Here is a 13,884-nt window from a genome sequence, read left to right as displayed (position 1 = left end):
AGCTTTTTCATAACCCATTGAATAAGGTTCTTGTATAAGTATCCCACCAAAGCCCAGGGTCACTGCCACTCATATCTGCTGAATGAAGCATTATGCTAGTATTATTCTAGCAAATGTGTTTTAATTACTGTCATCCAATCGGTGTACCTTCATTATGCCGTTCCAGTTATCGCCCGTGGACACTTGGAACAGGGTCAGAAAGGCCATGCCAAAGTTCTCAAAAGTAGCGTGACGACTCATCCCCTCACATGGGTAGTCTTCATTACAAACTGTGAACACAGAACAAGAGGGACAAAACACTGTGATTATGAGGGGATATTCAGAATATTCAGCAGTTACCATGGTGACACAATGCACACATTAGCAAACAGATTGTTTTTTTAGATACAGTACAGTGTTCATGGTCCTATTTAGGTGATGATTTTAAACAAAAAAGTTGAGTCTAACTCAAGTTGGCTATGTTAGCTAGCTTGTGACTGTAATCCAATTTGAGAGGAACTTGTTTAACAGCACAGATCAGCTCACCTGTTGTAGTTCCAGCTAAGTCAGTTCTTTATGGTCAGATTGTGTGAAAAACAAGCTCAGATTAATGTCTAACTGACATCAGCTGCAAAATATCAATTGTAATACTGATGTATTCTTAATAACAGAAAACAGTGGATATGAGTTACAATTTGGTGTTTGGTTCTTCATCATCCAATCAGAAACCAGAATGAGTCTCACATGAGTCTCCCGTTTGAGTTTCTAGTTTCATTGCTGAAATCCAGTTGGTTTAAAAGGCCTAAAAGGCCTAAAAGGCCTCTCTCTGATCTCAATGGTCACTACCTAAACCCCAGCACCTGCAGCCAATCATGAATCAGTGCTAGTGCAGCCTCTGCAGCTCAGTGAGTGAATTCTGGAGGTTCTGAGTTTTCACATGAGGCCTGTCCATATACTGAGAATGAGAAAAACTTGTATGTGTCGTCTATCTGCAGGTTAAGGTAGTGGCATCACCGGCCTGTCACCGTGCCACACAATTAATTAATAATTAATTAAAAAATGAATAAAATAGCACAAACTGTCAGCACTCTGCCTCCTGTGTGCGTGAGCAGATTGTGTTTTAGTGCAAACAACTCCAGCCCTGCTCCAAAACCATCTGTGTGAGAGCAGGAGAGTGTCGCCAAACACTATGATTATACGCATACTTTTCATCTCTCTTTCTCTCTCTCCCCCTCTCTTCACCACTCTGTCTCTCCCACCCCTTCCCTCCCACAAACGGTTTCCATCCACCCCCTCTCTCCCACTGTTTCTCTTCTCCCTCACTCTCCTTTTCGTTTTCTCTCCTACTCTCCTGTCTTTGCTCTATCCTACCTCTCTTTCACGCCTTCTCTTTTTCTCCACTCCTCCATCTCTCTCTTCTCTTCCTTCCCACGCTCTGTTTCCATTCCCCTCTCTCCCTGCCCCTCCTCTCTCTTTCACTCCCACTTTCTCCTTCTCCTTCCCTCTTTCTCTTCACTGCTCCATTACTCTCTACTCTTCTCCCTCCTTATTTTCTTTTCTCTCCTACTCTTTCTCTCCCACTTTTATCCAATCACTGCCCCCTCCCTCCTTACCTCTTTCCCTTTCTCCTCTTCACATTTCACTTGTTTTTTTAACTACCTCTCTCTTTGTCCTTTTATCTTTCTCTCTATTAACCTTTCTCTCTATCCATCTGTCCCCATCCTTCTTTCTCTCCACCCTTTTGTCTTTCTTGCCCTCTTCCACTCTCTTTCCATCTCTGTCTTCCCCCTTTCTCTCCCCATCTTTTCACTCTTCTCTCTTGTTTTCTCTCCTTTTCCTGCTACCCCTTTCTCTCCTTTCCTCTTTCAATCTTTAAGCCCTCTCCATCTCTCCTCGTCCCTCTTTCTCTATCTCTCCACCCTTCTGTCTATCTCTAGCTCTATGTCTATCTCTATCCCACTCTTTCTACCAGTGTCCTCTTTCTCACCCCTTCTCTTTTTACTCTCTCTCCCTTTCTTGCTACCCCACTCTCTCGCTTTGCTGCGCCCCACCTCACCACCTCTCTCTCTCTGCCCCCCCACCCCCAACCCTTCATCTCTCTTTCTATCCCTCTCTATTTCACTCCGCTTTCTCCCTTTCTCTTTCAGTAACCGTCTCTTTTTCTCTCTCTCCTACTTTCTTTTGACCTCTCTCTCTCTGCCCCTCTCGCTCTCTCTCCAACCCTTTATCTCTTTTCTATCTCTCTTTCTCCCTTCTTCCCTCTCTCCATAGCTTATACCTTGATAATCTTTGGAATAGCCTCAACCAATCTACAACGCATGATTTCATTACTAATCGTTTCTGTTGCCAAAACAACAAATTCGTCTTTATTTTTCAGATTTTTGGATGTGAAATCTGGAAAGTGAAAACGATTTATTTGCATTTTTGTTGCCCAATTGATGAATGTGCCAGAGAAATGCCAACTCAACCAGGAGGGAGATAAACAGACAAATGGGTGAGGTATGGGAGCAATTTCAGTTGACTGGGTAAGTTTTGGTACTTAAAAGCCACATGAAAATTGCAATAAAATGCATATGATGGGTTTTCAAGTTATTTCTAATTACTTGGTTTGGTGGGATAGTACCTGTGGTAAATATTTATCATAATTTCATATTGGTTAAATGGCAGCTTGAAAAAAAAAGTTAAAAAGAGAAGTACAAAAATACAGGAAGTAGTGATGAGTTGGGTTGTCATTTAAATGTATTTCTCCAAATCACTATTGTGTAATATAGGCCAAGTTAGACCCTTGTTTACATTATAGTTGCTAGATGACAGTTACTGAATTATGTATGTATGAATGTCATATCTGCTCCCCAGGATGACTCCCAAAATGAGTCTGATTCTGTGACTGTATATTATATCAGGTTAAGGTTAGGGCTAGGATTAGGTTTTGGAAAAGTAAATTGGTTAAATTTATGGCTTTGGGAAATACAAGTCCCAAAAATACCGAACATTCAGGAACCCCGCTGCCCATGTCTAAGATGTATTGTGTTTGTGTCTGTATAGTTATAATCTACAACACTCGTGGATCATTATGTTACAATTTGCACATTTTAAATTGCAATATTGATCTAAATCAACTAAAAGAAACAACTCCATTGACTTCTGCATCAGAAAACTGCGGTGCCCAATGTGAGCTGACTTCGCTGTGAACAGCATCACAACAAAGAGCGCTGAAGCTGTCAGCCTCTCTGATGGATAGCTGCAGATCACACTAGCAAGTAACAGATTTATTGTCATTTGTACCAAAATTACTACACAACGCTCCCGGCAATTGGCAATATGGCGTCATGAAAATAAACGATTAAAGATTGCTCAAACATGCACGAATCACTTCAAATACAACTTTGAGAGGGTAAATGAGGAGGCGGAACAACTATAACATGGCTAAAACCTCTGAAAAGTCGATTTTGCACAATGGGTGCTTTAAATATAATGACATTAACTGTTTTAGTGAAATGTGTAGTTTAATATGCACTTTATGTAATGATCAATGTTATTAAAATAATGGAGAGCCCCAATACAAGTCCTTAAACCCCAGTTTGAGAATAGTGGGTATATATTCTCCAGACAGAACACACTTGTGCCTTTCGTCACTTCTTACCAAGTTCTCCAAACAGCTCCACTCCTAAGGCGGCGTAGATGAAAAACAGTAGCATGAAGAGCAGGCCCAGGTTACCCACCTGCAACAGCACACAAGCAGAACACATAGATTTAGATACAATCCATGGGTTTCAGAATGATGAAAATTAGGACTGTTTCCAAAGTGATTAACCATTTAAAACAAAATATTATATGTTTTGAATGGGGAAAGGTCCTGAAAATGTTGCATATAACAGGAAGCTGAAACCGACAAATGGCATGGGGTTTACATTTGAACCCCCCCCCCCCGACATGCTAACACATGCATGCTGATGTAATTAATAATTTAACTGCAGAAATGTGTAGATTTGCATTTATGATCTTAAAAACAGCCTGGAGACGTCTGAATTTTTACCTGTGACATAACAAAACTGGGAATTTCAAAAATTACGTTTTTTTTTTGTTGTTTTTTTTTAGTTTTTTTTTTTTAATAGGACTTAGAGGGAGCGGCTTTACTAAACAGGATTCATCAGGCAAGCAAGAATAAAGCAAATATGTTCTGTGTAAAATGTATGTAATGTTCATGTTTTTGATGAGGGAATAATTTTTTTACTTGGTATAAGCTCAGTCAAGTCAATTTTGTATACATGTTCTATAAACAACATTTACATGGACCCTTCAAGTTGTTTTCCGTGGCATTATTCACTCACAATGCATACAGAACCAACCATTTACTCACACGCCACTTTCAAACATAAAGAGAAGGTTGGTGAAGTGTCTTGCCCAAGGACACAACTGTCTATATATCCATAATATAAGACAATAGAGCATCTGAGTACTGCAGTAATGCCAATGATTTTAAATGTAGCTAATAACAATGACATGGGTAGAATTTTACTTAAGAAGTGTTGTCACAATACTAAAATTTACTAAAAACTCAATACTCAATACTAAGGACTCAATACCGATTCCAGTACCACAATAAGTGAAGACACTCTCTTTAAACAATAGAATGTGATTTTCAACATTAAATAGTAGTACTTTCTTTTATATTATCAAGTGGCCTTATATCTTTGCCATCCTTCAGTCGTCCAGGTAGGTTATATAGTAGTTCTTAGGTCTTTACTACTCTATGTGGTCTTATACTTGTTCACTATCAGCTCAAGATCATTCTAAAGTTATTCAGGAAAGGTCCTGGAAAACAGTTTTGACAACCCTAATGACAAGCAATTACAATTACAGTAACTTCAGTAGTTGTATTTAGATACTTTCCACCTCTGTGTGCATTAATGACTCCCCAAAGCAGAGCAGTCTTCATCATAATGTTGTATTTAGTGAGTCTGCAGATGACCACAGCTGCTCGGCCCCTCCAGAGACTGCCCAAACCATTCCCACACAAGCCATTAAACAACTGGACCAAATGGAGAGCCAGCATGGTTCACAGGGCTAAACAGTGCTAATAGAGCTAAAAGTGCAGAGAAGCAGCATGTGGCGGCCATTTTGAATCAAGCGGGAATGAGAGGGGAAGGGAGCAAGGCAGAGATGGCTTTGTCCGGCTGCTTTTTCTCCCCAAGACTAATTTATGTAATGCATGAAGAAGCTATGCATGAATCGTTTAACCTTAATGTGCAGATTTATAGCAGCATCAAATGTGTATCGAGGGTCCTACTGGTGTAATTTAGTCAAAACAGTGGTGGTTTTTGGGGATGGGCGAGATGGGCACTTACTGAGAGCTTTGCCCAAGGGGTGACACAAGGAGATGGGTAACTGCCCGTACAGCTGCTGCTTAAAGAACCTGGCCAAACCAAGACTAAAAAGGTAAAGATCATGAAGCTTAGAGGTATTTGAAACCCAGAGTGACGTTCTACTACACACACGCTTTTAACCACTTTTTATTTCATGAAGACAGACCTCATATTTGTGGTGATAGGAACATTTCTATGCACCGTGATCAAAGCGTTTTATCTATGGACACAGGAGACATAAAAGTGACACTGAATATGAGCTCAGACTGAGTCCTGATCGCAGTGTGTGAAGCCTTAGGTGTTATAGAGGTCATTAGAGTCATTCAACCCAGAACTAGCTTTAAAATGGAAGGGCATCCGGTATTCAAATAGTTTCAATTGAATTTATTTTAAGCCTTTCCCATTGCCCACACAGTCAAATTTAGTCCTCCCTTATACGTACCACTTCAGGTCCCTTAGCCCCGGGTGGCACACATATTGTATTTTTTATCATTTCTATCATCATGGTATAACAACATTGTCCCAGCATGGCAAAAATAGTATTGATATTTCTCATACTCTTAGCGAGACTGTTCTCTGCTCCTCCATTTTCCCTTATACCCCACAGCTCCTTTTCTAATGTCAATATTGTCCTAACGGTGCTGCGCCTGTGGGTGAAGAGATGGCAGTTTGGCATTTCATTTCTGCTCCGGTCCCATCACCCCAGGTTACTCCTCCTGCCACGTGCATGCTCTCGCTCTTTCTCTCCGTGTTTCTGTTTGTCTCTTTCCGTCTTTCCCTCTCTATCTTTCTTTCTCTCTCTTTCTCTGTCTGTCTGTCTCTGTATCACTCTCTCTCTTGCCCTTCTCTCTCCCTGTCTCTCCCTCTCTCCCTTCTTTCTCTCTTCTTATGCTAGTGTCAATAGACCAGTATGTGTAGAGGAAAGCATTCATTAACTATAGTTTTAATTACCTCCCTTTGCGCCATTGGGATGGAGAGAGACCTTGGGGGTAATGAGAGGAGGATCAATAGACAAAAAGAAAAGAAAAAACAAGGGATGTGTTGTCTCTTCCTAACCTCTGTCCCATCCTTATATGGGTATAGAATACTGAGACCAAAACTGTAGTTTGTTTTTGTCTTTGTTACTGGAAATTTATCTTATTCAAGTTGGTCTAAAAAGTGCTCATAAACATAACGAGCCAGCAAATCCAATAAAACATGTTTCTCTCTCTCTCTCTCTGTTTGTCTCTCTTTCTCCCCCTGTGGTTTGCTCCCCCTGTGAGCTGGTCTGTGCACTCTCCATGGTTCTGAAACAGAAACGCGCTGCTGCAAGCTTTGTAACTGGAAATTAATTTTATTCAAGTTGATGTAAAAAGTACTTATAAACATATTAAGCTTCTAAAGTCCACTAAATATGTTTCTTTCTCTCTCTGTCTGTCTTTCTGCCTTTCATCCTACCCCATTCTCTCTCTATGTCTCTCTCTCTCTCTCTCTCTGGGTGCGTGTGTTTGTCCCCCGTGAGCTGGTCCATGGTGATGAAACTGAAACAAGCCGCTCCATGTTGCGAGCTCAAGGAGGGATACATCTGTCTCTCTCCCTCTCACTTTCTCTCTCTCTTTCTTTCTGTATCTGCTTTTCTCTCTTTGTCTCTATCTCGCTCTGCCTCTCTGTCTGTCTGTCTGCCTGTCTCTTCCTCTATGTCTTCCTGGCTCTTTCTCTCTGTCTCTGTCTCTCTTTTTCTCTCTCATTCTGTCTCTGCGTGAGTGTTTTGCTCCCCTTGTGAGCTGGTCCATACGCTCTCCATGGTCCTGAAACAGAAACAAGCCACTCCATGCTGGCAGCTTTGTTACTGGGAATTAATATTATTCAAGTAGATGTAAAAAGTACTTATAAACATACCAAGCCCCTAAATTTTACTAATATATATATATATATATATATATATATATATATAATTTACAAAAGATATGTTGTTCGTACAAGATATTAAATAATGAGCTATGAAATGCAACACCCATGAAAAAGAAATAAAAAATAAGATTCTACATTATGGACTCATTAAAGTGCATATATTTCTCTAATTACAACTTAGTTTATTTAAAACTATGATAAATATTTCCCACAGGTACTATCGCACTAAACAAAGTGGCAGATTGTGGGGAAAAGTTGGTATATACACTACCTCTCTGTCTCTCTCTCTCTCCCTGTCTGTCTCTCTTTCTTTCTCCCCCTGTGTGCTGGCATGTGCGCTCTCCATGGTGCTGAAACAGAAACGAGCTGCTCCATGTTGAGAGCAAAGGGAGTTTTCTGTCTCTCTTTCTCTCTTTCTTTCCGTCTCTGTCTGTCTGTCTGTCTGTCTCTCTCTTTCTGTCTCACAATCTCGGTCTATCTCTTTCACTCTGTTGCTCTCTTTCGTTCTCTCTCTCTCTCTGTTTGTCTGCCTCTCTCTTTCTACCCCTGTGGTTTGTGCGCTCTCCGTGGTGCTGAAACAGAAACAAGCCACTCCGTGCTGCCAGCTTTGTTACTGGGAATTAATATTATTCAAGTAGATGTAGAAAGTACTTATAAACATACCAAGCCCCTAAAGTCCACTAAAAAAAAAAGAAAATACAATATATTATTCACCCAAGCTATGCTGTTCGTACAAGACACTAGTAGGTAATGAGCTATGAAATGCAATGCCCATAACAAAAGAAGTAAAAAAAAAAAAAAAAAAAAAAAGATTCCTCATTATGGACTCATTAAAGTGCATATATTTTCTCTTTCTCCCTGTGGGTTTTGGTCCCCCTATGAACTGGCCTGTGCGCTCTCCATGGTGCTGAAACAGAAACAAGTCGCTCCATGTTGAAAACAAACGGAGGGATAAGGCTTGAGTTGCTGGAGTTGGCTCTCTCTTTTTCTGTCTCTTTTTATCTGTCTCTCTCCCTCTGTCGTTTGGACCCTCTGTGAGCTGGTCAGTGCACTCTCCATGGTGCTGAAACTGAAAAAAAATCCACTCTCTGCTGCAAGGACAGGGATGGAAGAAGGCTTTGTGCTGGATTTGTCTCCCTGCTGGACTACTGGTGGTTCCTAAAGTGTCTAAAAGTAGGAAGGAGAGTGTTGAGCTACCAAGCTCCTGTGTTAAGGAATCGGCCCCCTGCCCATGAGGCCCCCACAGTCTCTACATTTAAGACCAGACTTAAGACGTTCCTCTTTGAATGAGCTTATGGCCAGGACATTTTGAGCAGAAATAAAACCCACAGTTTTAGCTTAGAAGCAACTTTCCTCTGTTTCCTCCTACTTTCCTTGTCACCAACATTCACTATTCAGTTCACCTGTAGGCTGCTCATTGCTATTCACAAGTTGTTCCCTGTCACACTGCAACTGTTTTAGATGCCTGGTCACTGACTGCCCGGTAATATCTGGACCCTAGATGCCCCTTCTTTGCCCTGATGCTGTTCTGTGGACCTGGCTACTCGTTTTCCCTCACCTGGCTGGATGACCCAATACCTAGCTGGATGACACCTAGTGGTTACTCCTTCACTGTGGTTCTCCTCGAGCATTCTCTTTCTCTCCCTAAGAGACAACTGCTCTCGTGAGTTTAAGAGACAACTGCTCTCGTGAGAAAGTACACTGGCTAAAATTGTTTCTCTGTCTCTCTTGTTGTTGTTCCCTCTTTCTCTTTCTCTCCTTCCTTTGCCTCGATCTCTCTTTGTCTTGCTGCCTGTCTCTCTATGTATCCCCCTCTCTCTCTCATTCTGTCTCTCGGTGAGTGCTTCGGTCCCCCTGTGAGCTGGACTGTGCGCTCTCCATGGTGCTGAAACAGAAACAATCTGCTCCATGCTGCTAGCTCAGGGAGGAAGGCTTTGTGCTGGAGTTGTCTGTTTCTTTTTCTACTTCTCTCGCTGTCCCACCCTCTTTCTCACTTGCTCTGTCTGCGTTTCTATCTCACTCTTTCTCTTTGTATCTGTATGTCTCTGTTTCTCTCTCTGTCTGTCACTCTTTATCTCTCCCCTTTTCTCACTCTCCCTCTTCCTCTCTCTCTCTCATTCAAGCCCTTTTGTTTCGTCTCTTATCACTCTCTATTCCTCTCTGTGTGTGTGTGTTTCTCTCGCTCATTCTACCTCTCTGTTTTTCTGTCTGTCTGTTTATCTCTCTGTCTGTCTCTCTCCCTCTTTCTCTCTTTGTCTCACTCTTCCTCTGTCTCTCTCCCATTGTCTCTAGCTCCCTCTCATTCCACCCCACTCTCTTGCTTTCTCTCTCCCTCTCTCTGCCTCTGTTCCTCTCTATCTGTGTCTTTATCGCTCTCATTCTAGCTCACTCTCTTTCTGTCTGTCTCCCTCCTTCTCTCTCTGTCTCTTCCCCCTCCCTCTCTGTTTGTCTAAATATCTCTCTCCGTATGTCTCTGGGTGAGTGCTTTGCTCCCCCTGTGAGCTGGTCTGTGCGCTCTCCATGGTGCTGAAACAGAAACAAACCGCTCCATGCTGCGAGCACATGGAGGGATGTGGCTTTGTGCTGGAGTTTGTGCGATAAATGAGTCATCTAGAAGCAGTACCCACAGGCACTTTCTACTATGTACTGATGTCCGCCGCTCAGAGTGGAACCAGAGCTTGTGTTTCTATCGATTTTATAGATTTTCACCTGCTATTATATTTAGTCCACTCAACAGAAAAAAAACAAAAACTAAATTGATGAATAATCCTTTAAAGAAGACCCATTGTGCGTGTGTCTGCTGCATAGTTATAATCAATGACACCTGGATCATTATGTTATAAAGAGAACGTTTTAAATTGCAATATTGATCTAAAACAACTTCATTAAAGAAACACGTCTGCTCACATCCATGTCAGAAAACTGCAGTCATTACAACAAAGAGTCACACAGCAGAACACCTGCAGATCACACTAGCGACTATTGGATTTTTTTTTTTTTATTGATACCAACATGACTACGCAATACTGCCGAATCCTACTCCTACCATTGATTAAGAAAATAAAATTAGAAAACAAAGTAAGTACAGAGCAGGGGGCATGTACCGGTGGTGGTGAAAATGGCATCTTGAAAACGGGAGAATAAAGATTACTTAAACATGCATGAATCACAACATGCAACTACATACAACTTAAGGGTAAATGAAAAGAGAAATAACCATAACATGATCAAAAGCTTTAAAAAGTCATTTTTTACATGATAGGTCCACTTTAAAAAAATAGGGGGAAAAAAAGCTGAAAAACTCCAAAATGACATTGCAGACGGTCAAAGTCAGAAGCTCCATTTCCAATAAATAAATCAACATTTTCTAAATATGCAGTTTCGAATGGCAATGTTATTATGAGTTTGAGAAGCTATAAAGGGGCAATCTGAGCCAACAGTCTCTCCAACAACCAACCTCCAATCACTCACTCACCACATTAATACATAGTGTTAGACCAATACAGTCACTTGGTCCAGTGGTTCTGGTTCTGATTTAGTCCTGGTTTAGTCTTAGTTTAGTCCACATTTTGATGGATATGTGCATGTGTCCCTATAGTTTAAACTGAGCAGGAGACAGGTCAGAATTCTATGGTGAAATTTGCTGTTTAACTGTCAGAGTGCAGATTTGTTGACCTGGTTTATGGTTAACATCTCTATAATTACTGGACCTATCCTCATGGCGTGAACATATAAATATATATTTTTTGCAAAAGGCTCGGAAAGTGGTTCCATTAGTCAATCTGAAATGACGTGATCATTGTCAGTTGAAAAGACTGTTTGTGGTGCTAATCGCTAAAAAATAATTATTAGGTTCAACATTTGTGAATTTTCTGTCTGCATATTTCTTTCTAAAGCAATTTCCCTCCCATACAGTTACATAGGCCCCTGTCCTCCATCTGAAATTGTGATATCAACAAATTTGAGAATCAACCTATAGAACGCAGTGATGTGATTGGTGCATGTGCTGTACCTGAGGCAGGGCTTGGACGACTGTATCCAGGAGGGCTCTCATCCCGGTGGCCATCTTGAGCAGCTTCAGCACTGGGCGAGTGTGTGCGTGCGTGCGGGTAGAAGATGATACAAGACAGACACATTTTAGTTTAGGCAGACATACTCCCACTAATGGAAGGGTCAGAAAAAAAAAAGAACCCAAACCATTAATTTTAATAGACAAGAGCTTAGGAACTTCAAGGTTAATTACAAACGTGATTTCAATAGACACGATTAGCAAATTACAAACGCTGCTATTTATGAAGTAGCATCATTTCCTCCACAAATAGCAAAATATCTAATGTCTGTATACCTCTACAAAACTGGAAATGTTTTCTTTAAAATGTGAATTCTGAAAAAAAGAATCACAATTACATCTTTTTTCCCAAAACGATCAGCTACAAGAGCAAAAGCAGACTAAGAGTTACCAAAAGCAGATATGAAGACATGGAGACAGTGAGGACAGTTTGTATAAATATCCAAGAATGGTAACAGTAGCTTTATCATAGACTGTATGTACAGATGGATTTGCCTATCTCTACTGAACTAGAGACGAAGGGTAGCTGTTAACTTGAAAACTACCACTAGATGACATCACAAGTTGGAACAGAGCATTTTTAGCTTTGGAGATGTAGACAGAACAATAATGCAGGATTATTCAAACATGTGAATGAAACAAAATACAACTTCAGGTACGTTTTTGGGAAGGTAACAACATTATAGCATGGCTTAAAATTCAGAAGAGTCAATTTAGTGTAATATAGGATCTTAAACCTTAGTTCTGACAGGATACTGGTAAGTCAGTGCCTTATGCCTGTCTGAAGGGAAGAGCCAACACTGAAACTAACACACCCTGCTCATTTATAGTAAGGAGCATCTGTCATTGACTAAGTCCAGTGAACTATCCTAAAGTGTTAACTGTCACTGTATATTTTGCATGAAAGTTCAAACACCAAATTGGATATCTAATCCTATCAGCATACCCTGATTAACCTGATTGTTTTGGTTTGGGTCTGACGATAGAGTTCCAGGAAAATCAATAAATACATCCTTTTTAGTTGGGATAATCTAATTCAGTTCAATAATGCTTGTCTGATCGATAAAAACCTTACATAGCCTGGCCCCTCCTCCTCTCAGTGACTTTGTAAGGTCCAACATGAGTCAGGTCACTAGAGGATCATCTACAGGAGACTGGATAATGGGTGTCTTTCTGAGAGCAATGATGCAGTCAGCCTTCACCCTCAGAGCTTCTGAGGAATGGAACACCATCCCAGTTACCATCAGGGATATCCCCTCATCATTTATTCCACACCTCCTACAAAACTGGTTATTGGGAAATCAACACTGCCAACACTAAATCCCTGTCGCTGCCATCTTGTGATTAACTGTGCATGTGCTTCTTTGTTCTGCTCTTTTTTTTTTTTTAAATGCTTAGGGTTACGGTCAGGGTTTAAATACGTGTCTGTAAATAATCTGTTTTGTCCTATGTCTGTTAATATAATGTTTCATACCTGGATGTTTTGCTGTTGCTTATGTTCATACTTTGCTTTTGCTGCTGCCCGTGTTTCGCTGCACTATCTGAACTTTTAACATTTGCACCTCTGTCTGGACTACCTGCTTTGCTGCTGGTGTGCAAATTTACCTACATCTTAATCTATGAAATGTTTGATTATTTTATCTTATTGTGATCCCTCTCTCCAGGGTGCCTTCTGTACAGTTGGCTAAGGACTACAGATAGAAACTGGGATGGGTACTGTTGGTCAATATGCTCTGTCCTTGTTATAAATGAATATATAAATAAATAAATATCCACTGCGACAAGCAAGTGGATCAGAATTTATTGCACCTTTAACGCTGACTCTTATTTTTTTATTTTTTTACTAACTTAGCTGATTAAGCAGTACTCTACACTGCCGATCCTGTCCCCCCTGGTTGTCCTGTCAAACACCTGGGCGTATTAGTGTACTGTACCTCGGGCGATCCTCAGCACTCTCATGATGCGGATGATGGTGGGGTTGATGGGCAGAGCGGCGCTAATCTCGATCTCCTCCAGCGTGATGCCCATGACCGACAGCAGAACGATGGCCAGGTCAAGCTGGTTCCACCTGGGCACGGAGACACAGAGGGAGGGGTAAGGGCAGAGTATTAGCGTGGTGAAGAAATGTGATGAAGACTTGGAAATGAATCAGGTAAAGGACATGTATTGCGCCGTTTCCTGATCCTGCATATTTAGGCTTTTTTATGGAAAACACACCCTCTGATGTCATCAAGTGGTAATACAGGAAGTGCACTGGGTTTTTAAACTCCATACACTTTATTTCAGTCCAATAAAAACACCCATAATAAAATAAAATAAAAAAGCTTGGGTTTTAGTTTAATTAGTTTAGTTTTATGCATTTTATAATTCAGTTCAGTTCAGTAATGCAGTAGTGTGGAATATTCTTAGTATGTTTATAGATATCATAATGTCAGTATTGTTTCATTCATTTTATTTACTTCGTTTCAGTCATCCTGCAATTGGCCGTCTCATTCCCGAGTGCTGATAATGGTCTGTCCTAAATCCTGTCCTTAGACCACCCCTGTGTTCAGCTATTGTTCTTAGCCGTATTTAACCTGC

At 40.9% G+C, this 13,884-nt stretch overlaps 1 protein-coding gene across 1 annotated transcript in view; it reads right to left on the bottom strand.

Annotated features, from left to right (window-relative positions):
* The window catches only part of LOC117374768 (voltage-dependent T-type calcium channel subunit alpha-1I-like), a 240,336-nt gene that overhangs the window by 24,860 nt on the left and 201,592 nt on the right, over positions 1 to 13,884 (bottom strand). Inside the window, exons 28-31 of the mRNA XM_055223783.1 lie at positions 13,239 to 13,372; positions 11,248 to 11,318; positions 3,623 to 3,701; positions 148 to 269 (exon numbers count right to left, since the gene is read on the bottom strand). Coding sequence (XP_055079758.1) covers positions 148 to 269; positions 3,623 to 3,701; positions 11,248 to 11,318; positions 13,239 to 13,372 — 406 coding nt within the window. The remainder of the gene's footprint in view (positions 1 to 147; positions 270 to 3,622; positions 3,702 to 11,247; positions 11,319 to 13,238; positions 13,373 to 13,884) is intronic.

Source organism: Periophthalmus magnuspinnatus, chromosome 8 (genome assembly GCF_009829125.3).
Source record: "Periophthalmus magnuspinnatus isolate fPerMag1 chromosome 8, fPerMag1.2.pri, whole genome shotgun sequence".
Classification (NCBI taxonomy): Eukaryota; Metazoa; Chordata; class Actinopteri; order Gobiiformes; family Gobiidae; genus Periophthalmus; species Periophthalmus magnuspinnatus.
The sequence above is the reverse complement of the archived record's forward strand: the minus strand, read 5'-3'. Positions and strand labels throughout refer to the sequence as shown.